Raw genomic sequence first — 27111 nt, forward strand, 5'->3', positions numbered from 1 at the left:
GAAATGACTTTACAAAAATATAGACAAAAGTAGGAGTATAAAGGGGAGTGTACACCTTTTTTTTTTTTCAAAATACTGATTTTTCTCACACTGAGCATTAGGTAGAGAAGCACATGCATTCCCGCACACCAATACCGGAACAAGCCAATAACTATAAAATTAATCGCATAAAATTTAAAAAACTTTCACACTTTATCGCTACTTAGTAACCTTGAACAACCTGCCTGCGGGTGGTGGGGTTAACAGGACCAGCACCGGACCGCTTCAACTCACGACGCATTTGTCGCTTAGACATTTTCTTCGTATTCTCCACGGCTTGCACCGCGCGAGGCGAACTCCCTCCTTTGCCACAAGGCGACGCACCTCCGATCTCAACGATCCCGTCGTCATCATCAATGATGAGTTCTACTTCACCCTCAGCATTGATGAAAACATCATCCGCAGGATCAAGCTGATGATTGGTGCGTCGCCGCCTCCGAGCTGCATTTTTCATCCCCATTAGAATACGTTTCACGTTGGCTTCAGCGTTGAGGGCTTCCTGTCGTGTAAGGGTCCCACATGCCCCTTTTGGTCGGACGTAGAACTTCGGCACCGCCATATCCGCTACGCCATTATCACCTTCCAGGTCGCGACTTCCAACGCTGTCAGCATCGCTAAGAGCACGGTCGGCCGCCGCACGGTCAAGTGCCTCCCATGCTTCCGCGTCATAATCATCCAGATCACTTGCGCAGCTGCTTGCGTCTTCCCACTCGTCCCCATCACCTTCTGACGCGCCATCCAAATCCGCCTCCGTAACTGAGTGGTTAGAGTCCCTTTTGCTTTTGTCAACTATAACACCTTCTTTTCCTTTGTATTGGGACACATAAGCAGCTATGTCACTCACGCGAGGGTGGTAGCTGGGTGGTGGCTCCACGTAAAGAAGAACACCGTCCACATATAACTTCAGTATATCACGTCCCGCACGGGACCTGTTTGGCCGATCGTGCGCCCCCAAATAACCGCGACGGCGGGCCACGGCATTCAGGAGCCGTTCCATCAACGAGTGGCTCTCATCCCTGTCATCACCCGCTCTCAATGACACGTTAAACTGCTGCTCAAGTACCTGTCGTGGGATCCGCTGGCACAAAATGGCAATGGCCGCTTCCACATCGGTTGCAGTATCTATGGGAAGTATCCCATCGCATACCATCTGAGCCCGGGTAGAGGCAAACGAGGGAAACACAAGGCCAGGACAGTCACACAGCGCAACGCGCCGCTCATTGGGAATAACAAGCGTCTGGAAGTGCTTCGTTTTGCCTGGTGTGGCACTCACAACAACCTTTTTGCAACCTAATATGGCATTAATTGTGGACGATTTCCCAACATTGGGGTAACCAACAAGACCAACCATCAATGGCGTCTCTGTATCGGTGATGCTACATGACTTGCGCCACATGGCGAGGCGGTCCAGAAGCTGCTCCGGATCCAACACTGCCCATGGATCAAGTGAGGAGAGTTTTGACACACGGTCATCCCTCGCCTTCTCATCTGCTGTCAGTGGCTGAGGTGGGCGGTTCAGATTCTGGGGTTGCTGTTTCCGAAGGATTAACTGCTCCTTACAGACCTTCCGCTGATGAATAAGTTGATATGGATTTGCTACTACCACTGGGGCACGAAGGGACTTCTTGTTATGACGCCTTTTCTCCTTTTTGTTTCGCATAAGCTTGGAGAAGTCCTTTTCATTGTCAACGCTGAATAAATCTTCATCCTCATCATTTCCAAGCGTGGTCACTTCTCGCTCCGCCCCAATGCCAGCGCTGCCGGTCATGTGGTCACTCGCTACACCCTCCGAACCATCATGTTCACTTTCCCCATCGACACCAGCACAATGTACTGACTCCTTTTTCTTACTATCAGATGGTGTGGCGGAGAAAAAAATGAACGCCTCCCCACGCTCTGTGAAATAGTCCGCCCACACACGACGCTGTTCCTCGGTTAGAAGATCAGACTTGTTGAGAAGGAATACAACCTCCTTAGGTTTACCTGCCTTACCCATAGTTTCTCTAACACTTAATTCAAAGTCAGCGCAACGAAACACTAGGGGATTCCTTGCATCAAGAATCATTAGAACGATATCCGCCCGCTCCGTTACGCGCCACAACTGCCGCCAGACCTCCAAGTTCTTTTCGTACGGTGTCATAACAACTTTGTGCTTTTCCTCCAACTTTGCAAGCCGCCGCCGCCACTCAAAAAAGGCGGAGGCCTCCAGGGATTGCACCTCCTGTGCGGTCATGTCATAACTCCACTGCGGCCTGCGGGGAATAGTCAGTAGTTCGCTTATTTTCAACCAATCCACTCTGTCATCACTCAGAGGCAACACTTTGTCATTTGTCACAACATGTGGTGTTCCGTCAACGACAAGATGAAGATCCCGCGCGGCTTCGTAGCCCTTTTCTTGTGCGTCAGCAATCAACAGGAACTCCTCAAGGTTATTTGTCTCCCATATGGACTTCAGGGGGGCACCCTTGCGTCGCTGGTGTTCTTGTTCTTCCATCTCACGAACCATAGCGGCGTTACGCTCAGCCTCCATCATTTGCCGGTATTTCGTGCGGCTGCTGCGCTTAGCCGCCTGCTTGGAGCGCTGAATGCTCCTCCCCAACGATTGCATCTTCTCTGTTCTCCTTAAATGCAACTGCTAAACCCGAGGTCCTTCTCGTTCGCTTTCCCCTTTTTCTTTCCCCTTTACACCACTTTGTTTATTTGTTTTTTTTTACTGTGGCTTTCTGCCACTAATATCCTACGCCTCCCCACACTTTTCTTCCTCGAGGAGCCCTGTTTTTGAAAAAAAAACAAAAAGACTGGTGCCAAGGCGTTTCCAAGAAGATAATACGAAAAGCAACAGGGCAGATCAACCAGGTAAAGGAGATAAACAGAAAACAAAAAGGTTTAAGAGTTTTCCCCGACGGTATGGCAAGGCCCCAGATATAAATGACGTGCAAGCACCCAAGGGAAAATTAAGGGACACAGAATGTGGCAAAGAAAACAGGGAACGAATCGGCATGAAGGTTACACAAAACAGCGCAACGCGGGTGATAACGAAACAACAGTTGCCCCAAACTTTTCTTCATTTTATTATTTCCACTCCCTTTCACACCATAACAAGACGTACACTGAGCCTACAACTGCTTCTCATATCATGTCCACCGACTTCCACCATTCAGCCACGGTAATAAATGAAAGTAGTAATAAATGCACAAAAACAACCCTCGCCACAACAGTCAAGGCAGTTATTGGTTAGTGTTGCCACTGTGTGAGAACACAAATGTATATCCCCTCGCGTTTACACGAGTTCCTCTAACTCAAGTAAACTGGCGGTTACGTGTCCTCAGAGTGTTGTTGTTGTTGTTGTTGTTGTTGTGGTGGTGGTGGTGGTGGCACTGCTCCATAAGGAGGTGCTGGTGTATTCGGATCCAATACTCCAGTCACAGGCGTTCCCACATGCGGAAGCACGCCGGGGTCTCCTCCAAAGTTGGGTAAAACATACGGCGGCTGCCGGTGGTGGTGATGATGATGATGGTGATGATGATGATGATGATGGTGATGCATCGCAGGGGGTGCGCACATTCCGCCGTAAACATGAGAATAATTGCATTGATCTCCCTTCCCACAGCGACCCTCCAAGAAACGCTGACAGACGCCCCTTGAATTGTGAAAACCATCTCTCTGGCCACCATAGTAAGTGTGGGAAGAGCCTTGTGGGTGTGTTGGTGGCATGTAATACGGAGTTGGCTCTCCACCCATCGCTTCGTCAGCACCGCCTTTCATCGCTGATGTGTTCAACTTTCTCAGAAATGTGTTGGCCTTGGCCAGCAGAGAACTTTCGCCCTCAGCTTGCATAGAGCAGTACAACCTCCAACTGCTCTCGTTGAAACCGTAGTTAAAATAATCCCTAAGGTTTGCCGTGGGTTCATCCCATGGGCGCTTCTGCATTTGTGCTATGTCATAACCGAAAACAGCGGTATTTATTTGCGGTCCTTCAGCGTGTCGTACGCACAGGGGGATGAGTCCAACAACATCATCCTTCACATTCTCGGGTTCAAATCCCTGCGGCTGACGCTCCATCTCCTGTCCATCAGTCGCCTGAACCGTTACAAATGTGGGGTTTTCCACACCGTCTGCGTGCGTGATGACAAAAGGTCCTTCACCGCCCTCTTCCATCACCTTTCTTTGTCACTGAGCCGAAAGGTAACCTCTTTCCTTTTGTACGCCCTCCACAATGTAAATAATTTTAACAATAAATGCATGAATGCGTGTATACATGTGATCAAAACAAAGGAGCAGCACAGTGATGGCAACTGTTTAAAGTAGGTAAATTAAATGACGGAATGAAAGTGAACACCGTAACAGGCAAAGCGACATAGTAGTGACTGTTGTACTGAGAGAAAAAGGGCAGGTGTCGATATTCCGATATTCGTGCCACTCCATACAGGAGGCGTACGAATATCTTCACATAAACATACGACGCACAACGAGGACCGTGCATAACGTGTTTTGCAGCTAAATAGAGAGAGAATAAAAATAAAACAAAAACTCTCAAACAATGCAGTGAAACGTTAAGTCAAAACCCGAAAAAAAAAAAGGAAGAAACAAAAAGAAAACGGTGTAAAGATGATACAGAAACGATCACCAGTCCCACGTAAAGATTTTGGTCCCACGTAAAGATTTTGCCACAATGCGACAATGTGAAACAAAAAAATAATAATAGTAATAATAAGTCTTTGGGTCTGAGATACAAAACACTTCCCTCCACTCCCCCTCCTCAGTAGTACCGTGTGCTTCCGATATGTTGGGTTCACGCCACCTCGCCCGCAATCAACAAACCGGGAGACTCGAGGCAACGCTTAAATGCATTACTGAATCGCACGAGTGTCGCCCCGTCAATAACACGGTGGTCAGCTGTCCATGACATTGCGAGGATATTTGCCCTTACAACATTTCCACTCGCGTCAAAGCGGGGTAACTGTTGTATTCGTCCAATGGCACCAATTGCAACTTGAGGTGGATTAAGCATCGGCGTGGCATATATTGCTCCAATGGGGCCGATGTTGCTCAACGTAAAAGTGCCGTCCTTCATGCGGTCGGGAGGTATTTGACTCTTACGGCCCAATGTCACTAACTCATTCACTTCGTGCACAAGTTCAGCCACACTTTTCTGCTGAACATCTCGCACAACGGGGACAACGAGACCTTTCGGTGTGTCCATCGCAAAACCAATATGATGCGCCTTCTTCACAAAAAGTTTATCGCACTCTGAAGAAACATGTGCATTTAATTCTGGGTATTGCAATAGCGACTGTGAGGCAGCTTTGATGAAAAGAGGCATGAGCGACACCTTGCTCCCATCACGTACACCTTCACTTGATGAATTCAATGCATCGCGTAGAATATGCTGAAAGTTTAAAAGCTGCGACACCTCTACCTCATCACAAGCCGTAAAACTGGGAACACTTCCCGCCTTCGTCATGCTTGAAACCATGGCCTTCCTAAGACCGGTATCAAGTCTCACCACAACATCGTCATTATAGCAAGACTTTCCAGCATATGAAAGAACATCCTCCCGAAGCACACGTCCATCTTTACCTGTGCCCTTCACATCTGTAATATTCACTCCGCGGCTGCGAGCGAATTCCCTCACCGCCGGTGTGGCCAAAACTTTTGTAAAATCCTTGGAAATTTCTGTAGTACAATCAGCTGCACACGAATCGCCTTCTTCCGCCACAGGCACTCCTCCATTGTTAAATTGGTCACTTACATTGCAATCAACAGTACCACACGAAGGCTTTTGAGTTTCATCCGTATCATTAACCTCAATATCAACAATGGGCTCACCAACGTGTGCCTTTTCTCCAGCTTCGATGTGGACGGTAGTAATCACACCAGCATACCTGGAGGTAATCTCCACTGTTGCCTTGTCACTTTGCACCTCACATATTTTCTCAAATTCCCCAATCCTGTCACCGGGTTTCACGTAGAGAGTCACAACTTCAACCTCTTTGATGCCTTCACCAATATCAGCCAATTTGTATGGAATCGTGCGCCCGCATCGTGAGCGAGTGATTTGAATGAAGCGCGCACCCTGAACCTGACGGCACATGTACATAAACGATCTCATCTGAAGTCTTCAAAAACTTGCTATCAAAACAGTGCAGCCATACGGAAAATAACACATCCGCACACCAGCGTTAATAATATGAAAAAAGGTAGAAAAAAAAAAAGAAAAGAGAAACATACAAAAAAAAAAATGTGACACATAATGATAGATTCATATGAGTCAGGATATAACAACAAAACACAAACTGAACACAGAGTCATCGACCTACTTTTAGAGTGACAGCGGTCCATGATGGCGCACATCCTCATCAAAAAAAAAAAGAAGGAGAAGTGAAGAGAAAATAGAAAAGAAAAAAAAAGAAACATTTCGAATAAACAAAACGACTGCACCGATGATCGACTCCTCCCCCTATCATTAGTGACATCTACGTTTGGATATATCGTCTACACAATATGTAATTGCATGTAATATGGTGACCTAATTCTATGCGAGAAAAATACTAAGAAATAACATGTGCATGGAAAGTATTTGTACGGCCTGGATAATGGTAGGAAAATACCTTATCCAATATGCACACACACACACACACATACACAGAGAGAGAGAGGGAGAACAAATTATCCGTCGTCAACTAACAGAAACTTTCGACGCCTCCCAACTCCACCTCCTTGTGTATTTTTTTCTGTTTTTTTCTATAACTCTGAGTGCAGTCGCAACTTCATTCTTAAAAGTGCTGCCTTCAGCTGCTCTGCAGTCATGGTCGGGTGAGTTCGTGTGTAGGCGGAAGACGCGGAACTGAAACCGGCGTCACGACTCTTGAAACTCACATCACTGGTGCCTTCGCTAGACATATTTTTGTAGTCCTCGCTGGGGAAATCACCGCCGCCTCCCTCGCGTCGTGGTGGAGTGCTGATAGAACTCATGGAACTAACAGTTACATTAGTTTGAGATGGAGGGCCTTGAGGATTGTTTGATGGGGGCACTTCACCCATCGCTCGTTCCAACCTCGCTTGCAGTAACTTGAGGTTAGTGAGAAATTGCTCACGCCGCTCACTTCTCTCCTCTATTTTGTTTGTGCTATCGGTGGAACCCGTGTGAGTGCTGCTGTTGTCATCATCACATGCGCTGTGATCACAAATGGATGTTGGATGGGGTGGAACTTCTTCTGACGCCTTTAAGGGATGAAGTAACGGTGGTTCCCCTCCGCTTGTTGGAGTCACGGCATGCGACTCAACTTCCACATCATCAGTAGCTGCAGCTGCCCTTAAAACATGGTCCCCGCTATCTCTCTTTGTTGCATGAAAACCGGAGGAAAGTTCACCACTTTGCTCAGGATCCTCATCAGCAAATACGCACAGAGATGTTGTCGGCAACTGCGCAACAATATCCGCATCCGTGGGAAGGAGAGAGGATATCGTTGAAAGCTGCAGCAACCGCTCGAATGTATTGAAGGAGACTGAGTCTTCAAGTTGTCTCGGCTTAGCCTCAGTGCCTAGCGTATCACGAAGGAATATTGCCTCAAATTCCGCTTCCCCTTTTGATTTAAGTGCAACCGATCGCCGAGTGTCTTGCATCCGAGTACACACCTCTTCTGTCCTGGGCCCCTCAGTAGCATGCTGCTTTAAAGCTAACAAGTTTTTCTCTCGACGCCGCATTTCCTCCTCCGCATGTTTGGACTCCTCCTCCTGTTTTCGCTTCAACGACGCCGCTCGCTCCGCTGCCTCCCGCCGCTTTCGTTCCACCGACTCATGATTCGACTCAATCGCGCGCTGTCGTTCCTCAAGGTAGTGAGCGGCAGCAGCAGCGGCGTCTTCAACAATATCCTCGCGTGCTGGCCACTCAACAGTATTTGTTGGCTGTTCCATACGCGTTTTCCCCTTACGCAAACGTGTTGGCATGGTTTGAGGGTATGCTCCCGCAAGAGGTGACGGGCGAGCAACATCATCACCAGTGAAACCAGGCACGGAGCGTTTCTCCCGCTTTGAAACGATAACTTTTGCACGAGCCTCTTCAGCTGCACGCACAGCTTTTTTGCGCTCTATAATGCGTCGCTGTGGTTCCTGTTGGAGGGCCCGGGTAACAGATGCCTTTTCCAGTGCTAATTTGTGTCTTTCCCTCTCCAGTGCATATTCAGCTCCCCATGCACTAAGTTCATTAATTGCCTGTTCGTGCTGGTGTGCCTCCAAGTTAGCAGCCCCTTTCATGCCTTCACCCTGCCGCGCATGTGCTTCATAAAGCATACGATCAATAAGATCAGACTCACGTTGCCGCTCTAACAGCCATTGCGTGCGCAGGTCCTTCATAATGCAACGGGCCTGTTCACGCTTCTGAGCGGCGTACGTCCGGGCCCGCTGCACGCCAATTTGATTGGCAATACGACGCGCCTCTTCTAAGCGCGCACGTCGCGCCTCTGCTTCTTCTTTACTGCGTAAATAGCGCAGCGTCACCATTTTTTCTTCTTTTTTTTTTTGGTCCCTATAACTAAAGGTGAGAACGCAACACACCAAAGGAATTAGTAAGAACCCGTGACAAGGGCAAAACATACATTTAAGAACATGTGAATATGCATAACAAGGCGGGAACGAACAACAACATGATTAGGAGAAGGAAAAAAGAAGAAAAAAAAACACCGAAACCGCACACCAGAAACTTAAACAACGAGAGTCATAAGAATCATATCAAAAAGAACCCTATGAACAAACGCTGTGCCTCTGGAAGGGAAAGACACGTCGACGGGTCCAACCGCAAACATTCAAAACATCAGCAACACAAAACCAGAGGAAGAAAAAAATTGAAGTGCAACAAAAATAAACACTTGAGGAATCAAACAATCATAAAAACAAACAAATTGCAAAGACACCCCTAAATTGTCTTATGCAATGGAGGCCGCCAGTGCAAGTAGAGACAAATGCACTAAAAAGTCATCTTTACTGAGTCATGATTGAAACAAGAAAAAGAGAAAAAAAAAAAGAAAGTAATAAGAAAAAAAACAGATTAGTTCGTGCGTCCAAACACCGAAGCAGCCTCAAATGGGCAACTCACGATGAGTCAGCACTTGTGCCCCTCTTATTGGAGTGTGCGCCATGCATCTTTAAGGTAAACCTCACACAAAAAATTTTCATGATCCCAAAGTTTCCCCCACACATCGAACACCCACACGCAAACTTTCTCTTTTCTTCCTTTCCAACATGCGACAATTTATCAACAACAATCCAATCATGTTACGGTTCCCAGTCGACAAAAATGCAGAAAATACAAATTTTCCTCTCCATATATCGCAACGCTTCGCATTATTTCCCAACTTACGACAAGAATAAATAATTTCACACACACACTCATTCCGTAAATGAGCACTAACCGGATCCAATACTTTCTCCCCCCCCCCTTCTTAATAAAGTCACTCCACTGCACGAGCCTGTATTACACGACCGCATCTATGGGACGGGCATCGTCACCAACATTCACTTACAAAAACAACACACACAAAAAAAAAATTAAAAAAAGAGTCGTGCCTCAATAATCTTCCAACACCTCTTCCCCCCTTCAGTCACTGCCGTACGAAATGTATTATAGAACACCTGAAAGAACAGAGCAGAAACCCTCAACATCAACTCTGCATGTATATACATGTATGTATATGAATACGTACATTTGCGTATGTGTATGTGTTTATGCGTATCTCTCTCCTCTCTCCTTCCCCCTTCCCTCACCTTCCTTCTCCCTTTCCGTATAAAATTCAAGTAACAGCATGGACAGTTTGAAGAGAGAGAGAAATTATATGGAAGACCTTGTTTTCAAAAATGCCTTAGCCATGGGGATCGCCACCTTCGATACCGCAACAAAAATATGTTGCTTTTCTTTCGGGCAACGTTCGATTATCTCATCAATCGGCAGCCATTCCACATGGGAGAACTCCTGCTTTGCAACACTTCCCTTTGGTGGCACTAAACGGACCCTTTGAATAGTGCTGGAGGGCGTGTAAAATAAAAAAAGTCGTTGCTGTTGGCCCACGTATCCAAAATGACGCAAATTTGCACCTTCATGGAGTATGTAACGAAACTCGTGTGGATCCCCACTTGGCGGCATAATTTCACCAATAAGTCGTAAATCCTCTGGAAAAAGTCCGACCTCCTCATGCACTTCACGATATGCTGCTCGAATAATATCGGCATCCCCTTCCTCAACACCGCCCTGTACAAATTGGAACTTATCCTCATGAATTCGCTGGCAGGCGAGAAAGTTAAGATCTTCGTTGAATATTACCACACATACATTTTTTCGGTACATCAGCACGCCCTTTAAAAAACAATCTGAAGAAGCGCGAATGTGCGCATCAAACGGAGGAAGGGGATACGGAGGGCGAAAAAAAAAAAAATAACCGCAATCATAATTATTATACAAGTAAAAGAAATAACAAATAATATTGATGGTAATAATAAATTGCAGACAAATGAATGGAAAAGGATAGAAGTAAAAAATAGAAGGAGGTATAATACGCAAAAAAGTGAATCATTGGCAAGAATAGCCGGTGGAAAGACATGGTGCAACTGCACAAGTGGCACCGCCCGCAGCCGTAATGCAGCAATTACCTACATGCATACGAGCGTTAAGTGGGAATTTGTTTTGAGGATTGCGCACGTAAATCATCATGTAAAGAGGTACCGTTGCGCCGCATGTGTATTAATGTCACTCACCCCTCCGCTGGAAATGAAAGCGCTCGATAATAACGCCGCTTATATTCAAGTGACTGAATGACTGCATCGGCTTGGGGCGATGTCGGGCCACTTTTTGATGCTGCGAGCGCAGTTAAGCCCTCCAGTCGCCGTTGAGCGCTAAATTCATCGTTAACCCCTTCACTCACCAGCGGCAGCCACCGCCCATACGTCTCTGCAGGATTTTTACGCACCCACGGCACAATGAGCCGACTCTCCATTAATTGTTCCATCATAAACTCAGCAAGAGGAACGGCATCAGTAAATGTTACGAAACCACGCGGGTCCGTAGGCGACTCCCGCTCTTTCAGTATCCGATGAATAACACAAAAGAAATCACGCGTCACAAGCCGTTGATGGCTGCTCTGCTCCGACCAAAAGGGTACTGGCATGGGAACAACACATGTGTCCGCTACGGATGGTGGCAAAAGTTGTTGTAACAAAAAAAAGGCATCACTACGAACAAATTGCGTGCGTGGGCCAAACTCCGGCACTAATGACTCGGCAGCTGTTAATAACCTCGATAACATGCGGTCCATAATGAGAAAACTGTACTCATCCCCCATTGAGAGCAACCGCCGGAGGTAAGCAGTACTTTGGCAACCAATAATAACAACTTGACGTGGTGCGGCTTGTGCCCATGAATTCACCACATGATGCCGAAAATCGTCTTTAACATGTTCCACAAGCAGCGCTCGCACATTTGATCTGTGAATACCACTTGTGGGCGGTAAAACCGATAGGTGAAATGAGGGGAAATGTACCGGAGTCTCTGGTATTTGTGCAGTTGAAGCAACAATATCGCCCTCATTAATATCATTTGCAGTTCCGTTACGATGACATGCAGCTTCCGCCAGCTCCTCCTTCTGCTGATCGGGTGATGTGTGGCGCACCACAAATACTAATTTAGGCATTAGTAGCCGCGCCTTGAACGAATATGAAAACATCAGAAGTGGATCTATGCTAAATATAAAGTTGGGGTGTACAAAATAAAACAAAAAACAAGAAAACAATGAAGTAAAGTAGGTAGAGTAACAAAAGGAAAAAAAAAAAAGACATGCGTCAAACAACAGCAAGCGAATATACACATCAACGTGCCGGCAGTTGGAAGGCAGAAAAAAAAAGGGGGAGAGAGAGTCGTATCCTTCACGGTTCATACCGCCTGAAACTGTATGGGTTAAACTTATAAACCAGTATGTCTCAAGCAATTGAGGAAAAAAGAAAGAAAGAAAACGGCTTTCATTAATTAACATGGCTTCATCGGGTTGCGTACCGGACGTAATCGAGACCGCGCCCACATTTGCAGTTCCGCATCGGATAAGTTCAGCAGCTGCTGATATTGTCGCCTCCGCATTTCCAAACCTCTTCCGTAGCGGGTTCTGTAATATTTACTCGCCCTTTGCGCTTGAAGTAAATCCTGTTTTGCCTTATCACAACGTGCTGGCAGTTGCTGAAGAAAAACAGTTAATTCATTGTCCCGATCATTCACACGACCCTGCGGAAGAACTTCCCGCATGACTTGACGCGTGGGTTTCACATCCGGCACTGCAATACGCTGATGACAAAATGGTGTCAAAAGAAGAGCGCGTCCAGATGTTAAGGACGATACGAGAGGCGACATAACTAATTAAAATGAATTAGCAAACGAATACGAGGGGGAAAAAAATTAATGCAACACGAAAACAAACAAAAAAAAAAACACACACACACACACAGGCACACAAAAAAAAAAAAAGTACACCTAAACTGTCACACAATAACGTAAATAGTCAGGTGAGGAGATAGCTACAGTAACAACAATAACAAAAAAAAACAGTGTAAATAATAATTATTATTACTATTACTTACTATTACTACAAAACGATAAAAGCACTACTAATCCGCCTTTTCACTTTAATTTGTTTTTGAGCGGCACAACCTAAATGAGATAAAATATATTTTTAAAAAAAAATAAAAAAAGTAAAGGGAGAAAAAGGAAGGAAAGGGGCGAAGAATACAGCGAAGGATGAAGAATGAAACGCAAATAACATATAAGGAATCTGAAGGAGAATATTTGCAATGGAAATATTGAATAAAGGCAACCAGTGCATATGGAGCAACTTTGAATGGCCGCTACCCGAAAAAGGGGGACATCATCTCTCAAGTTTCATGTAAACAAGAGGGAAGAACAGACGGAGATACACCACAATAACAGAGAAAAGAAACGAAAAAAAAAAGAGCGAGGGAAACAGTAAATAAATAAGAAAAAGAAAAAGAAAGAGAAAGAAAGATGGAAGAAGATTGAGAAGCAGCAGTCACCACAGGTAATACTGTAAGCTCTCCAACGGGTAAGGAGAGGGGAAAAAAAAAGAAATGATATGATATGAAAAAGAAAAAGAAAAAGAAAAAACTACATCAAAAGCAAAAATAATTTTTTCCTTTTCTTCGGTCAACATAGAATCGAAAGACTTGTAAACAATAGAGTGGGGAAAAAGGGGGGAAAAGGGCTCTTTCCTCAGTGGACACAATAAGGGAGATGAAAAGAAGAAAAGGGGGAAATACAAAAAAAAAAGGAAAAAAGAGGGGGAAAGTACGAAGAAAGATGGAAACAAATATTTTTATTAAAAAAAAAAAGAGCGAAAGCAGGGACGGGAACAAGTTACTGAAATAATAGTGAAAGTGCTGATAAAGCAATAAAGAAAGAAAGTGACAATAATTGAAGGTTGTAGAGCCCGAAAAGGATGAAAAAGATAAACTTCCTATTTTACGCGGCGTTCGCCAAGGCTAAACACAAACAAAAAAAAGTAGTAATTTTTTTACATTTTCAGAAGGGGGGAAAATAAAAAGAAAAAAACAACTAAAAGAAAAAGATGAAGGCAGCGTCACCACCCCAAACGAAACATACGACGGTTTATTTGATTTAGTGACAGAACTCAAACTTACCTTTCGTTTTCGTATCCTTCTCCCTAAGCCGACAGCGCCGTATAATTTCTTCAATAAATATTTTGCATTTGTTTGCATTGGATTTAATTTTAGTTGGTGCTGTTGTTTTGATGTTGTTGTTGTTGTTGTTTTTTTGTCTTTCGCTTTTAAATTCGTTTTGAACCTCCCTCCTTCCTTTTATGTACTTGTTTGCTCAATTCTCTGATGCCTTTTTTTTTTCTTCCTTTTTCGCTGTCTCTACCAATTGCCTCTTTTTTTTTGTTTATCTTTCATTGCATTCATTCACATGTCTGTCCCTTCTTTCAGCATTAACTTTATCCCTCTCTCGTGTTTTTCCTTCTCTTTCTTTTTTTTAAAAAAAGGGGGAAAAAATATTTGTTTCGTCCCCTTTTTATAATAAAAATATTCTCCAGCACAAACCCAACTTTCTTCTGCCTTCTGCCTTCCGTCTTTCCTGATCTGATCTGATCTGAATGTGATTTGTATAATGTTTTGCAGTTTGTTTGTTTTTTGTTTGTTTGTTTGCTTGTTTTTTTATTCTATTTTATTTTATCTGTTTTATTTATTGTGCTCGATTTGTTTGCTCACACATTCACTCGTCAAAATATACATATCAATGTGAATATATGAATACGTTACGTATGTTTATATATAAATAAATATAAATATAAACAGATGTATGCTTGTTTGTGTTTGTGCTACACAACATAATGCGTTAATATGTGCCCCTCCCCCTCTTTCTCTCTCCTTCTCTTTCCCATCCCCACGCCTTTTTTATTTATTATTTATTTTTTTATTTGGGGGGGGAGGGCTTCTTTTTATATTTATTTTTTTAACTTTTGCATCTACTTTCCTCATGTTTAACATCCTCCTTCTTTCCCCAACCTCTTCTACTTGACTCATTATCTTATTGACTTCGTTTCTTTGTTGTTGTTTTTTCTTCTTTCGTTTTTCCTGTTTTTTACAAACTTTCCTTCTTCTCCTTTTTTAAAGAAAAAAAAGGAAATTGTTTTTGCTTTTGCTTCCGGGTTCTTTCTTATTGGTCTTTTTTTTTCTTTTAGTTCTCTCTTTATATACACCCCGAGTAGACAACACAATTAAAACCATACGCGGAAGGAAATCGCTGGAATATTTCAGGTATATCTAACTCGGAGGGAAAAAAAAAAAACAAAACAGAGACAGCGCGAGAGGTGGACGCTCTCACAAAATAAATAAATTATTTAAAAAAAAAATATATATATATATATAGGATATGCCTCACAAATTTAAAAAAAAGAAAGGAGAAACGAAAACAAACTGAACACGACCACATGTGGACGCCAGCTCACTGAGGGAAATAACAATAATAATAATAATAAGATAAAAAGAAAAAAAAGAAAAAAAAGAAAAAAAGAAAAAAAAGAAAACCATAAAACGAAGGCCACACATGTAAAACATCCCCTGCACAACACCGTCTGCTTCCTGTCACATCTTCCTCCTTTTCTTTTCTTTTCTTTTTCTTTAAAAAAGGAATTTCTTCATCATGTCTATTTATTGCTCTGTTTAAATGCATGATGCGTCACAAACACACACAAATACGCACGCATTTAAAGTCACCAAAAGCTCAACACAACAGAGAAAAAATGCAGAATGGGCGTCCAACAGAAAAACGGTAGCAAACACACAAGGAATAAGTACCCTCATTTCTTTTTTTTTTAATTTATTTTCCTCCTCCCTCCCTCCCTTTTCTGTTTCCTCTCTCGACCCTATTCAAACATTTACCATTATAGACACTCCTGACACTTTGCAAACAATTTCTTTCCTGAATCCCTTCTTCCCTTCCGCATCGTCCCTTCTTTTCTCTTCTCTCCTTTTCTTTCCTTTTCTCTCCTTTTCTTTCCCTTGCCTACACAAGTTCGTTGTTTGTTCTTTTTCACTAAAACCGACATTTCCTTAACATTTTTTCCCCCTCCCCACACCCCATACCCCACAAGCATCATCACACTTCCATTTTTTTTTATTTCAATTCCTTTCATTTCATTTCATTTCATTTCCCTTACATCTACACGTTAAATGCGCTTAAGACGCGGTATCATACCTGGAACGCTTTTCGACAGCGTGCGAGGTGATACCGGTCCTTTCGTTTCCTTCATCTCGTGCCGGTGGGGCTTTTTAATCGCCATGCGCATTTTACCATTGGCCACTAATATACAACCTGCACCATTCTGGTGGCCGGCATAGTCAGACGTGGAAAATATCGTCACAACGCGAGCATTATCTGACAGCCGAACACCATCCGCCTTTTCTTGATGCGCACGAAATATGTATTGGTAGTTGTAGCGCTCACAAAACATATCAACTGCACGAGAACCGAAGGTTTTGATATCAGGTCCGCGTGGGTTTGGCCCGAAGCCATATTTATCAAGTTGATGGTTTGGCGGTGCGGGATCGGACCACAACAAGTCATTCACCATCATACGCTGTGCCACATTTGTGGGATCAGTACATTGAACCACCGGAATACGAGGGAAAGAAGGATCAGAAAGAATCTCAAGTCGTTTGTCCTCACCCCCGGAATACTGCGGCAAGCCGCCGTGAACGCAGAATATCTTCTTATCAATATCAGCTATAACGGGGAGGAACTGAAATACCTCATTCACTGCAACCCACACATCAATACCACGATCCCTTCCAAACTTGTCGAGGCATTGATATTTGAATGAGCTGTAACCATACACATCCATATCACCATTTACCTCAGGGGATTCATGGTTACCACGCAGTAGAGTAACCTTAGATGGGCTAATAACTTTGAGTGCAAAGAGGTACATGACACACTCAACCGAGAAGGCACCACGATCTACATAGTCGCCAAGGAACAAAAGATGCGAAGTGGTATACTTGAGCATAATATCATCAAAAGCCACCACTTTATCCAAGAAATAGGCCATATCAGCGAAGTTGCCATGGATGTCACCGAACACTGTTACGGGCGACTTGAGACGGATGAATAAAGGTTCCTTCGCCACCACCTCGCGACATTGGCTACAAACGGAAATAACAAGTTTGCAGAACTCCGTGAGATTATCGTAGGAAAATGAAGTGTTTTGCGCATTGGATGAGCGCCGTATCATCTCGATAAGTCGGGCCGCATCCACTGGTGGTTGTGTTGGCGAATTTATGTAATTCCGTACATCCTGAAGCTGCAGCATCGTGCTATGACTCGCTACCGCCTCATCAAACGCGCGAGACTTCGGTCCGGTTATCGCGGAAATCCCTGCCCGCGGGGTGTCAGGTTCCGTCATTCCCTTTTGACCGACCGCATTCTGTAGCAAATCAACAATTGTAACAGTCATTGGAAAGGTTGAAAACTCATCATCACACAAAAGCACATTTTGTGAGAAGACATATTTATCAGGTAGGCCCGTGACAGCCTGAGCGGGTTGTGCTTCCTGTTGCCTCCGGTCGTCACGGCGTCTGCCGTGGAAAGCCGGCTCCGTTAAGATGATGGTCTCCATCATGCGCAGCCGCTCCTCCATTTTATGCACTGTGTTAGAAATATTAGACAGCAACTCTGGTGGTACCTTCGATATAAAAGCGCTAAACTCTCCTGCAGTCAGTTTTGCGTTGCTGATGCAGTCGTAGTTTGTATTGCTACGTCCCGAAAGAATCTCATCTGTTGTTAGCAAATCAAGCTCTACAGACCAATCTGTTTTAAGAGTTTTAATGCGTCCCACTTTATATAAAGCTCTGCCATCCGTTGAATCCTCCACGCGGCACCGCACAAAGAAACCAGTGACAAGTGGAAACAACCTCGAGCGGATTTTGTGATGCCATTCAGACAACTTTTCACGGTTTATGGTTACAGCCTGAACCATTTCTAACGTGACGAGGTTGTCAGCGCGGAACGAAAGGCTTCCGGAGGGCGGCGAAAGGTCCGGCGGGGCCTGAGGAGAGGGAGGTACATTAGGTGGATCCATAGGTCAGTGTTTTCCAACACGTAATTTGCTACAAAAAGAAAAAAGAAAAAAGTCAGAACGCTTCCCCTTTGATGGTGCTTTGCTTTACCCTATACACCTGCTCTTTGTGTGTCTGCGTGTGTGCGTCTGTATTATTTTGTTCTTTGCCACTCTATCCTTCTTCCTTTTTTTAAGAAAAAATTTTCTTTTCCTCCCCTTCCTCCCCTCTCTTCTATGTACACCTCGCTCTTAGTTCTCTCAAAAATGTTTCAGTGTATACGTTGTGCGATTCAACACCGCACACAAGTCTCTGACGGAAAGGTGACTGATAAGGTGAAATATTAAAGTATAGGAGAAAAAGAAAAGAGGATAACAAAGGGCGAAGGTTTTTTTTCAAAAAAAAAAAACATTCAAACATGAAACACACACGTGTTACTAAGAAAGTTCTGAGTTTCACCTAACATATCGTTTTCAGCTGAGGATATTCCACACCACCTTAAAAAGTGGCACGATCAAATTTGCATGGAGGTAAGACGGAAAAGCAGAGAAGACGAAGAGGAAGGCATTTTAAATCCTCTCCTCCTTAACAACAAGTGGGATAATGGTCACAGCAAAAATACCAGCATCACCCGTGGCTACGCCTCTAACAAAGTGTGCCGAATCGGAAGGGAGAAAATAAAAAGAAGAGTAAAACACATTTCTCTCCCGTTCGCACTGTACGTTTCACCCGCTTTTTAGTTCTTACGCCCCTCCTTTCCTTCTCCCATGTAGCGCGAGAGAACTCACTTGTTGCCGCCTCACTGCACGAGCCCCAAATGTGGGAATGTCATAACCGTCCACTTAATAAAAGCATGCACACATATGCAGGGTAGAAACCCCATGGCGCTAACCTCATCCTCCGCCCACAGATACATAAATGGAACACGAGGTAGTTTCCGTCATATCATCTACATTCACATCAGAGAGAAGGAGAGAATAAAATGCAACTCCGCTCGGCCATGTTTTGATTCATGCCACCGCCTTTTTTTTTGTTTTGCCGCCCTCACACTTCTTCTGGATGCATCATCTTTATTCAGGCACATAAAGCGATCCCCACCAAATGAACATAGGGCGCTACAAGGCATAAATTACGCCCCATACGCTAACGCCCTTGTTATTCTCCAATGCAGATATGTATATTCTACTCTCTGGAGGTAATCATTCGGTTGGAGAGGTCCTCGCCCATAACCGTAAGCCTAGCAAGCGACTCACGTGCCAATTCAGTGAGTTCACCATCATTCTGTGCTGCTTTATCAAGAACCCTGCATGTCAGCGCAAGTGTCTTCTCCACCTCAAGGCAGATACGCGCCCTTTCATTCATAATGTCTGCCATCAGTTGCTTCCCACCATCGGCTTCATGATTGGGCTCCGGTTCCTGTTCAACCGCCATAAGAGTGCCGCGAATATGATATGGGTTGGATAAATATGGAAGTGGCGATCCAAGGTATTCAGGAATCGGATGCACAGGTGGCTGGAATGACGCAAGTTCTTCTCTCTGCCCCGCCAGCAAGCGCTTCAGGTTGGGCTTCTTTATAACAACTCCAGACATTCTCGAAACACTGCGCTTCAACGCTGGTAAATGAGGTGATGGAACACCGCTAGAGGTAACAGGAGAAAGGGAAGGGGAAAGTTGGTAGGAAGCTCATGCGTATTCGTAAACGACAAAGCAAGAAAGGAGAATGACGACAAGGTAAAACTATGCTGTTGTTGTTACGGTTGTAGTTTTTGAATTGTTCACATCTTTAGCATATACAAACGGACGGCTCTGAATACTTGTGCTTTGTCTCGCAAGTATGCTACGTTCGATGTCTACACGGCAACACATGCAACCGTATACATCCAACCCTTGCGAAGGGTGCTTCCTCGTTTCTTTCACACATCATGCGAATATAAAACACCTATCTCCCACCTATCTACATGAATATTTTGGCGAATGTACACTTACCGTTGTGATACCGCATGTCAACTGAGATCGGGCTCGACTACGCAAGCGCAACCAAACATCTAAGTGCTTGCAGCCTTCTTTCCCCTTTTCTTGCCTTTTCTGCTTTTTGCTCTCTCAGCCTCGGCGTCGAGGGTAAGCTGCATGTGCTCAGTAATGCGTTGCACAGTACCCTCATAAGTATCCTCTTGCATTTCGCCCACATCGATACTGAGGCCATCAGCATCGCTTGCAGCAAATGCAAGAGTCCGACGCATATCACTAGATTCAATTGAGTTGGTGAAGTCCAGCTGTTTGAGCACCTTTGCCTTCTCAACCAGCTTCATTGTTAGTTCTACAGTTTCGGCACCAAAGGAGTTGCCTGAACAGTTTACGGCAACCAACGAATTATTGGTCATAAGCGCCTTGACAATGGCAACACCCCCAATATCAGTTAGGTCATTATCAGAAGCGCTAAGCCGCTCTAAAGTTGGTAAATCGGCATCAATCAGTAAAGCAAGTTCTTCAGCTCCGCTGTCACCAAGCATGCAATTTGAGAGATTAAGCGACCTCAGGCGATTTGGCGCGCTGGTCAAGTGATGACGGATCTCCTGCATGCCTCGCAACCCAAGAGTGTTGCTATGCAAACTTACGTCGAGAATATATTCATTATTTTCGATTAAGCGCCCAACGGCTTTGGCACCTCTATAACGAACGTCATTTCGTAACAGATTGAGGGAAGAAGTGCCCTTTCCGGAGTATCTTTTTAGGGCTTCGCAGAGGTGCTCTGTCCCCTCATCCCCGATCTGATTCCCTATCAAAATGTACGTACAGTTCGGGTTTCGTTGCATCGATCGCCCGAGGCACTTTGTTCCCAGCGGCCCAATTTTGTTCCAACTGAGATCAACACGCATGAGGTCCCGGTGACATGCCGCTGCTTTGCTGATTGCAAGTAAAGTGGCATCACCCATCTCATTCCCACTCAAAACAAGTGTAAACAGCGTGCGGTTCCACAAACCCGCCTGCCCGTTAGGACTTACATTGGGAATGAAAGCACTCGCCAGAGCGATACCACCCACATCTGTTACTTTATTTTGTGCTAAGTTCAGGTGTTGAATGGTATCGTTGCGTCGCAGAAGTTCCGCCAGTGTAATTGCGCCCGCGTCACCAATATCGTTATGCGCTAACTCCAACTTCACAACGTGTCTGTTCTTCATGAGCGCATTACCAATGATTTGCATACCCCGAGGTATGAGCTTCTTTCCCTGTAGCTCCAAAACATTGGAAAGGAAAACCATACGCCACTTCTTCCTCGAGTAAAAATTTGTTGTCGGGTCTTTGTTCGTCCCGGGTGGTGGGATCTTCTCCTTCCTCCGTCCCATGGCTTCAGCACCTCAATCAATCGTGAAAAGTTCACCAGTATACACTAGCTGGAGGAGGAGCCGAATACCAAATATATATGGCTAAATGTTTTGTGCTTATATATCTATTACCTTTTTTTTTGTTTACAAGCCAGAGGTGCAGAAGCAAAAAAGGAGCAATCAATGATAATACGCGATTTCTAAAAAAAAAAAACGGTAGCCGATGCAGTAATGTCCAACAGCGAAGACTTTAAAACCTTAAGAGTAGTAGAAAGGGAAACAACAACAGAAATGCACCACACCGAACGAGACTGCAACAGCGGCTTTAAAAAAAAAAATTGAAATCCACCAATGAGGCACTACCAGTACCTATCCACTTTCTTTGGTTGGCGGAGGGCTGCTAAAAAGGCTTCTTTGCTCGCCATTTGCTTCTTTTCTTGCGCCTTTTCGGCCGTCGTGTGACGCTCCCCCTCCTCCACATCCTTCCCTGCCTTGCGCGACTGCGAAAGGGAATTAAACAGACAAACAACACCGGCCGTGGCAACCGAGCGCAGGCGGTATTCGTAATCATGTGCGCTCTGATGCGGCAGCAAACGATTGTGGTTCTGGTTTTTTACAGCTCGACGAAGTAATTTAAGCCCCATCGCCTCCGTAGAAGTCCGTCCCCCCGATACCTCCGTCGTTGGTACAACTTTCTCAGTCGTCTTCCCTACAATCTCAATGGCACCTTTGCCAATTGGTTTCTTCAGTGTCTGAGCACGAAGCGATGGCGAACAAGAGGGTGCTTTCGGTTTGTTTGGCTTCAAATTCGCTGCCACTGTGCCCTGGTCAGCGGCTGTCAAAGAGGATGATGCCGCACCAGTCAACTCAGCTACGCGTTGCACCAACGCTTCCTCTGAAAGTTTGGGTGCCCGCTTCACCAAAGCAACCGTGCGCTTGCCTTTCGCTTTTTTGGAGGCCCTATTTTTTTTGGGCTTAGACACCTTACCAACTGCACCACGGAAACGGCCTGCCATGATTTGCCGCTAAATGCTAACTTTTTGCTGGGATGCAGCCACAGGGACATACATCAGACAGTCCACCAGAAGAGAGAAAGAGAAGCATTATGGGAGAAATGAATAGGAGCCGCACGGCACAGCAAAAGAAGCGCATTTCGCACACTTATAGAGTTAAGAGTGCAACTTCACTGGGCATCGTGGATAAGCTTAACAGTGGTAACAGACGTAAAATAGTGCCCCTATCCAAAAATAAAAGAAAGAACTTAATTACTCTTAACGAACAACAGTTAATAAACTGCAGTAGCCCAGTCGTTTAAACAAAGAAACAGAAACAGTGTCAGAAGGGGGGTCCTTATACCTGTCATAATGGTTTTCCCCTTTTTCCTTTCCTTCACTTTGTCCCTGAGTATCACACGCTTATTTGCGTCAGATATAACCCCTGGTATGCATACTGCCGCTGGTCGATGATAAGTTCACACAACGACACATTTCCCACACACACTCGGTGGTAGGTTAGGCTCCTAATAACGCCTTTGAGTCGACCGGTAGCCGGAACCCCAACTCCTTCCACCGCCACCACCGCCGCCGCCACCATTACGGTTGTATTGATTATATCCGCCGCCCCGTGGCCCGCCACGGTACCCGCCACCACCACCACCTCCACCACGGTTTCCGCGACTACCGCTGTTCAGCTCTCGGGCAATAATTGGAGGAAGCGTTTCGATGACGCTCAATTCCATGCCTTGCACTGGAGTGTTTAGTATGCGGTCCACTACATCCTCAGGCACGTCAAATACACAACCCGGAGCGTCCTGCAGGAGTGTTATATCGCGGCAACGCATAAACAATTCGTCCCCGAGGTTGTTGCGCAATATGCTGCAAAACACATGCGTAGGTAAACTCCGCTGACCCAACATCTGCACTGTTGCGGAGCCCCTTGCCCCGCTGATGAGGCCACGCTTTGTGATACTGCTGGTATATCCACTCATGACGGCAATAGCTGAAGCAAGAATCTCGGTTGGGTCAGCATCCTTAAGAAGTTCTGCAGCCTGATCCATAAAAAGATTTGTCGCGCTTCGCTCCACGCGTGCCATGTCTTCCGCAGCATCGCGCGCCACTGCCTTAAGAATCTCCTCCCGCGTCGGCGCGGGTAAAACCTCGAACTTAATTTTGGCGTGGCGCTCAATGCGCTCCACAACATATTCATCCTTCGGCTGGTGAAGGAGCACACAGACACCTTTGCGGCCAGCACGTCCTGTCCTGCCAGCGCGGTGAATAAAGGCATCAATGTCTGTAGGCGGTGCGCACTGAATGACAAGGTCCACCATGGGGAGATCCAAGCCACGGGCAGCCACATCAGTGGCTATCAGAACGCTAAACTTGTTGTCACGGAAGCTTTTCATCGTGCTCTCCCGCTGCTCTTGTTGCATATCACCGTGAAGGCACTGAGAATCCAACTTTGTATTGTTGATGGAAAGGTCATGGCAGTCCTTCTTGGTGTTGGTAAAAATGAGTGTCCGGCCATGCCGCCCACTGTACACCTTCACTAAGTCTGCCAACATGCTGGAAACCTCAGCAAAGCCACACTTACGGCGATAGAATCGGATGGTGTTTGCCGCACGCATTGCGCCTTGCCCGACCATATCAATAAACTTTTTGTTCTTGGAAATGAATGAGCACGTGTGGACCCAGTCTGGGACCGTGGCCGAAAAGAGCAACGTCTGGTGTTTTGGTTCATCAGGAGTCGAACCGTTCTGTTCTGCGACTCGCTGTAGTAACAGTTCAATATCCTCCTTGAAGCCAATATCCAGCATGTGGTCAGCCTCGTCCAAACAAACCATCTTCACACGCTCAAAGTGCAGCGTACCTTTCTCGAGGAAATCCTTTGCACGACCGGGTGTGGCCACAACAATGTCAACGCCGCTGAACAGCACACGCTCCTGGGTACTGTAGGCAACACCACCATAAAGTGCAGCAACCACGAGGTCCCCGCTAACACCTGCGAGCACGTCACGCACTTGAATGGCAAGTTCACGAGTCGGGCAAAATATTACCGCCGCAGGACCGCGCCCACGCGCCAGCGGTCCCTCCTTCTTGTTCAGTTTCTCAACGATGGGAATACCGAAAGCAAGTGTTTTGCCACTTCCTGTACGCGCCTGCACAAGGACATCTTCACCACGCATAATAGCTTCGAATGTTAGTGCCTGCACGGGAAACAGCGAAACAATACCTTGAGCCTCCAGTGCCTTCACCATCCCGCTGGAAAGATTAAACTCAGAGAACGGCCGACCCACCGCGGCAGAGCCGTTGTTGGGCTCCTGATCAGTCTCTTCATTCCCAGTCATCTCTTCGCGGGAGCGTTTCGTTTTGGTGACGTGCCCTTCATGCCTGTGAGTCCCTTCCTCAGCTCTGGAAGACATGCTTGTCAGTGCCTTTTATACCTTAGTTTAGTGTTACTGTTGTTTTGTTTTGTTTTTTAAACCAACTCCTTTTACCACTTTATTCCTAATTCGTCTCCGACGCACCCTCTTTACGTCCGACTCTTTATGTCACTCCTCACCACTTCTTTCTGATTAACTTGACCGCTGTAACAAATACAGGGTAGTCGCGTGGCACCGGGAACCTCAGCCTACAGACCTAACAAAAAAATTTTTAAAATCCACACGTAGAGTAAGTACACTTCAGGGAGCAATCAGTCAAAACAGTAAAATAAGCGACGAGTAAAAGAACGAAGGTATGTATGTGATTCAACTCCAAAAACGTTTCCAAGCAAAATAACAAAAACAAAAAACAGATGTTGCACTAGCAAGCAACGAACCTGCCCTTCCTGCGCACCGACTGTGGCACGCTCACTTTTTGAAAACACTTGGACCCTCCGCCTGGTCCTACTCTCTCCGTAACTGCATGCTATTTTTGTTGTTTCATACGAGCACAACCACGAACTGCTTGCAGTTAGGCACAAGTAGATGAGTCAGTTGGCAAAACCATATCACAAACCAAGTACACATATGCAACCATGCACGCATAAGTATATATATATATATATGTGTGTGTGTGTGTGTGGTAGAGAAGAGCGTAGCTATACCACACACCCATGTAGCAAACGGGCAAAAGCAGCTAAAAAAAAATCAAAAGGCCGCCTCGTGCAGGCCCTAAGACTCCCTTCCTCCTCCTCCACTTCTCTCATAACCGCCTTCGTATTCCTTCCCTCTCACTCACCTTGTGCGACCACTGCGCCACGTCTTCATCTTCCACGAGTCTCCCGGCCTGCCGTCGTCACACAATGCGCTTTTTTGGCACGCAAAGATACTTCACTCCGCTTCTCATGAAATTGCTCTGACCCACAAGTCCGGGGGAAAGCGAGGGAGCTGCGCTATCCCTCTTCACATTGGCTCGTCATTGGTAAGAAATCAGCCACTCCACCCGACTCATTTTTTTTTAGGAACCACGCAGATTGCAGCACATCACTTGCTTTAGGCCGCTGACCTGGGTCAAAACTCAACAATAGCCGAATGATATCTACAGCCTCAGGTGGCACATTCCTCCATTCCGGTTCCTCAAATAACGGCCCGACCTCCATCACTTTCACCAATTGTACCTTATTTCCCCTGTTTTGAAAAGGCAGCTTCCTGCAGAACATCACGTACAATATGGTCCCCACGGCAAACATATCCATTCGTGGCATTAACTCAGCGGTGGTTGCCAGATGGCCGCTTTGCACGAGGCTGCGCACCGTCTCGGGGGCCGCATAGTTAATGGTCCCGCACGGTGTGGCGATAAGAGGACTGTCGGTGTACGACGACTCAAGCGAGTCCGCTGGCGCAGCCGAGGGAGCTGGGGACAACTGCCACACGTTCCCGCCCAAAAGACGATCACCAACACAACGCCGCCCCTTCGACAGCGTGCGTGCGAGACCAAAGTCAACAAGAGTCAAGTGGAATCCACCATCTTCTGTGGATGTTACAAGTACGTTCTCAGGTTTGATATCGCGGTGTACAACGCGAACCTGGCTATGCAAATAGTTAACGACCTCCAACAACTGTCGTGCAACTGACCGCACCTGCGCCTCCGTCATGATGCCGTCACGCAGTGTCTTGTAGAGTTCCTTTCCATCAACGAAGTTTGTCACGATCACAATATGATATTCGGTTTGAAAGCAATCAATAAATTGCAAGCAATTAGGGTGGTTCAGATGACGCAGAATCTCCACCTCTCTAACAATATCTTGGCACATTCTGTCCAACGAGAGACCTCGCTTTTCAAACACCTTGAGGGCAACAGGGCTCCCCTTGCTCACTTTATCACCATCTACGAGGCTCACACCCTTGAACACCGACGCATACGTTCCTCGCCCCACAAAGTCTAAAATTTCGTCCGTCGCATACAGGCGGTCCATAAGACGTTCCATGCGAAAGGGAACGTGCGACATACCTGCACAAAACACTGATAAAGGTGGGGAAAGAAATATGTTTCAACCTCCACTTCTTTCCTTCCTCTCACCAAAAGGAAAAACGGGATAAAGAAGCGAATAACGCCAGCAATTGAATACGCACATCAACACAATTAGCACGAAAAGGGATACACGCGGTACTTTCACAGGTGAGTGGTTAGCTTCTCCATCACCCGTGTTGACATATATATACGAATATGTATATTTACACAAAAGGTGCATAAAGAGTCATTGTGCACCCTTTCATCATCTCTATACATTCTAGTAACCACAACGAAAATGAGAGGAAACGTACCTGAACAGGTGCCAGGGTTGCACCGCCACCAAAATAACCGCACGACGAAGGTTACGTCACTGTCTTCCACAAAAGGATGGACAACGGGCCCCAGGTCATGTATATGTACCCCTTCATCTCATGAGTCACAAAGGACCCAAAGTTCTTGCCAACGACACAATGCCAAATACCCTTGTATTTCTTTTGGAATTCCCGCTTCACGAAAGAAGCCACGCCATTCTCCAGCGATTCCGTTTCAAAGGCCTGAATGACAAGGTTACGCGCCTCCTCCTGCATCTCTTTCGTCATATCAGCGTTAATGTTGAATTCATGGTGCTTAGACATGTTGTGTGGCTTTAATAATACTACACACCCCTTAACTTGGTTAAACCCGTGACGATTAAC

General features: G+C 45.7%; 14 protein-coding genes across 14 annotated transcripts, besides 27 other annotated features; all 14 read right to left on the minus strand.

Annotated features, from left to right (window-relative positions):
• Window positions 1-27111: part of a sequence feature (sequence corresponds to BAC RPCI93-45E22) that runs on past both edges of the window.
• Tb927.5.4310 (GTP-binding protein, putative) lies at window positions 203-2647 on the minus strand (the record flags this gene model as incomplete). Its single annotated transcript, XM_840008.1, has 1 exon — window positions 203-2647. One exon carries the CDS (start codon window positions 2645-2647, stop codon window positions 203-205), a length of 2445 nt encoding a protein of 814 aa, XP_845101.1.
• Window positions 3355-4197, minus strand: Tb927.5.4320 (hypothetical protein, conserved; the record flags this gene model as incomplete). Its single annotated transcript, XM_840009.1, has 1 exon — window positions 3355-4197. One exon carries the CDS (start codon window positions 4195-4197, stop codon window positions 3355-3357), a length of 843 nt encoding a protein of 280 aa, XP_845102.1.
• Window positions 3371-3397: a microsatellite.
• Window positions 3536-3582: a microsatellite.
• On the minus strand, window positions 4832-6151 carry Tb927.5.4330 (dihydrolipoamide branched chain transacylase, putative; the record flags this gene model as incomplete). The annotated part of the gene is made up of 1 exon (XM_840010.1): window positions 4832-6151. The coding sequence occupies one exon, from the start codon at window positions 6149-6151 to the stop codon at window positions 4832-4834; it is 1320 nt and encodes a 439-aa protein (XP_845103.1).
• Window positions 6233-6281: a sequence feature (A-rich).
• Window positions 6403-6453: a microsatellite.
• Window positions 6664-6687: a microsatellite.
• Tb927.5.4340 (hypothetical protein, conserved) lies at window positions 6784-8541 on the minus strand (the record flags this gene model as incomplete). The annotated part of the gene is made up of 1 exon (XM_840011.1): window positions 6784-8541. The coding sequence occupies one exon, from the start codon at window positions 8539-8541 to the stop codon at window positions 6784-6786; it is 1758 nt and encodes a 585-aa protein (XP_845104.1).
• Window positions 9036-9081: a sequence feature (A-rich).
• Window positions 9706-9770: a microsatellite.
• On the minus strand, window positions 9866-10378 carry Tb927.5.4350 (NUDIX hydrolase, conserved; the record flags this gene model as incomplete). Its single annotated transcript, XM_840012.1, has 1 exon — window positions 9866-10378. The coding sequence occupies one exon, from the start codon at window positions 10376-10378 to the stop codon at window positions 9866-9868; it is 513 nt and encodes a 170-aa protein (XP_845105.1).
• On the minus strand, window positions 10782-11750 carry Tb927.5.4360 (hypothetical protein, conserved; the record flags this gene model as incomplete). The annotated part of the gene is made up of 1 exon (XM_840013.1): window positions 10782-11750. One exon carries the CDS (start codon window positions 11748-11750, stop codon window positions 10782-10784), a length of 969 nt encoding a protein of 322 aa, XP_845106.1.
• Window positions 11790-11859: a sequence feature (A-rich).
• Window positions 12050-12424, minus strand: Tb927.5.4370 (hypothetical protein, conserved; the record flags this gene model as incomplete). The annotated part of the gene is made up of 1 exon (XM_840014.1): window positions 12050-12424. One exon carries the CDS (start codon window positions 12422-12424, stop codon window positions 12050-12052), a length of 375 nt encoding a protein of 124 aa, XP_845107.1.
• Window positions 12484-12536: a microsatellite.
• Window positions 12731-12762: a sequence feature (AT_rich).
• Window positions 13001-13078: a sequence feature (GA-rich).
• Window positions 13137-13192: a sequence feature (A-rich).
• Window positions 13312-13425: a sequence feature (GA-rich).
• Window positions 13818-13855: a microsatellite.
• Window positions 14223-14264: a microsatellite.
• Window positions 14330-14406: a microsatellite.
• Window positions 14496-14524: a sequence feature (AT_rich).
• Window positions 14541-14561: a sequence feature (AT_rich).
• Window positions 14930-14973: a sequence feature (AT_rich).
• Window positions 15061-15083: a microsatellite.
• Window positions 15087-15131: a microsatellite.
• Window positions 15203-15227: a microsatellite.
• Window positions 15558-15608: a sequence feature (T-rich).
• Window positions 15710-15758: a microsatellite.
• Window positions 15774-17684, minus strand: Tb927.5.4380 (serine/threonine protein phosphatase, putative; the record flags this gene model as incomplete). The annotated part of the gene is made up of 1 exon (XM_840015.1): window positions 15774-17684. The coding sequence occupies one exon, from the start codon at window positions 17682-17684 to the stop codon at window positions 15774-15776; it is 1911 nt and encodes a 636-aa protein (XP_845108.1).
• Tb927.5.4390 (hypothetical protein, conserved) lies at window positions 18844-19251 on the minus strand (the record flags this gene model as incomplete). The annotated part of the gene is made up of 1 exon (XM_840016.1): window positions 18844-19251. The coding sequence occupies one exon, from the start codon at window positions 19249-19251 to the stop codon at window positions 18844-18846; it is 408 nt and encodes a 135-aa protein (XP_845109.1).
• Tb927.5.4400 (hypothetical protein, conserved) lies at window positions 19707-21005 on the minus strand (the record flags this gene model as incomplete). The annotated part of the gene is made up of 1 exon (XM_840017.1): window positions 19707-21005. One exon carries the CDS (start codon window positions 21003-21005, stop codon window positions 19707-19709), a length of 1299 nt encoding a protein of 432 aa, XP_845110.1.
• On the minus strand, window positions 21344-22000 carry Tb927.5.4410 (hypothetical protein, conserved; the record flags this gene model as incomplete). Its single annotated transcript, XM_840018.1, has 1 exon — window positions 21344-22000. The coding sequence occupies one exon, from the start codon at window positions 21998-22000 to the stop codon at window positions 21344-21346; it is 657 nt and encodes a 218-aa protein (XP_845111.1).
• On the minus strand, window positions 22504-24402 carry Tb927.5.4420 (nucleolar RNA helicase II, putative; the record flags this gene model as incomplete). The annotated part of the gene is made up of 1 exon (XM_840019.1): window positions 22504-24402. One exon carries the CDS (start codon window positions 24400-24402, stop codon window positions 22504-22506), a length of 1899 nt encoding a protein of 632 aa, XP_845112.1.
• Window positions 22550-22669: a microsatellite.
• Window positions 25011-25045: a microsatellite.
• Tb927.5.4430 (protein kinase, putative) lies at window positions 25356-26411 on the minus strand (the record flags this gene model as incomplete). Its single annotated transcript, XM_840020.1, has 1 exon — window positions 25356-26411. One exon carries the CDS (start codon window positions 26409-26411, stop codon window positions 25356-25358), a length of 1056 nt encoding a protein of 351 aa, XP_845113.1.
• Window positions 26779-27051, minus strand: Tb927.5.4440 (dynein light chain, putative; the record flags this gene model as incomplete). Its single annotated transcript, XM_840021.1, has 1 exon — window positions 26779-27051. One exon carries the CDS (start codon window positions 27049-27051, stop codon window positions 26779-26781), a length of 273 nt encoding a protein of 90 aa, XP_845114.1.

The sequence above is a fragment of the Trypanosoma brucei genome, chromosome 5 (assembly GCF_000002445.2).
Source record: "Trypanosoma brucei brucei TREU927 chromosome 5, complete sequence".
Taxonomy (NCBI): domain Eukaryota; phylum Euglenozoa; class Kinetoplastea; order Trypanosomatida; family Trypanosomatidae; genus Trypanosoma; species Trypanosoma brucei.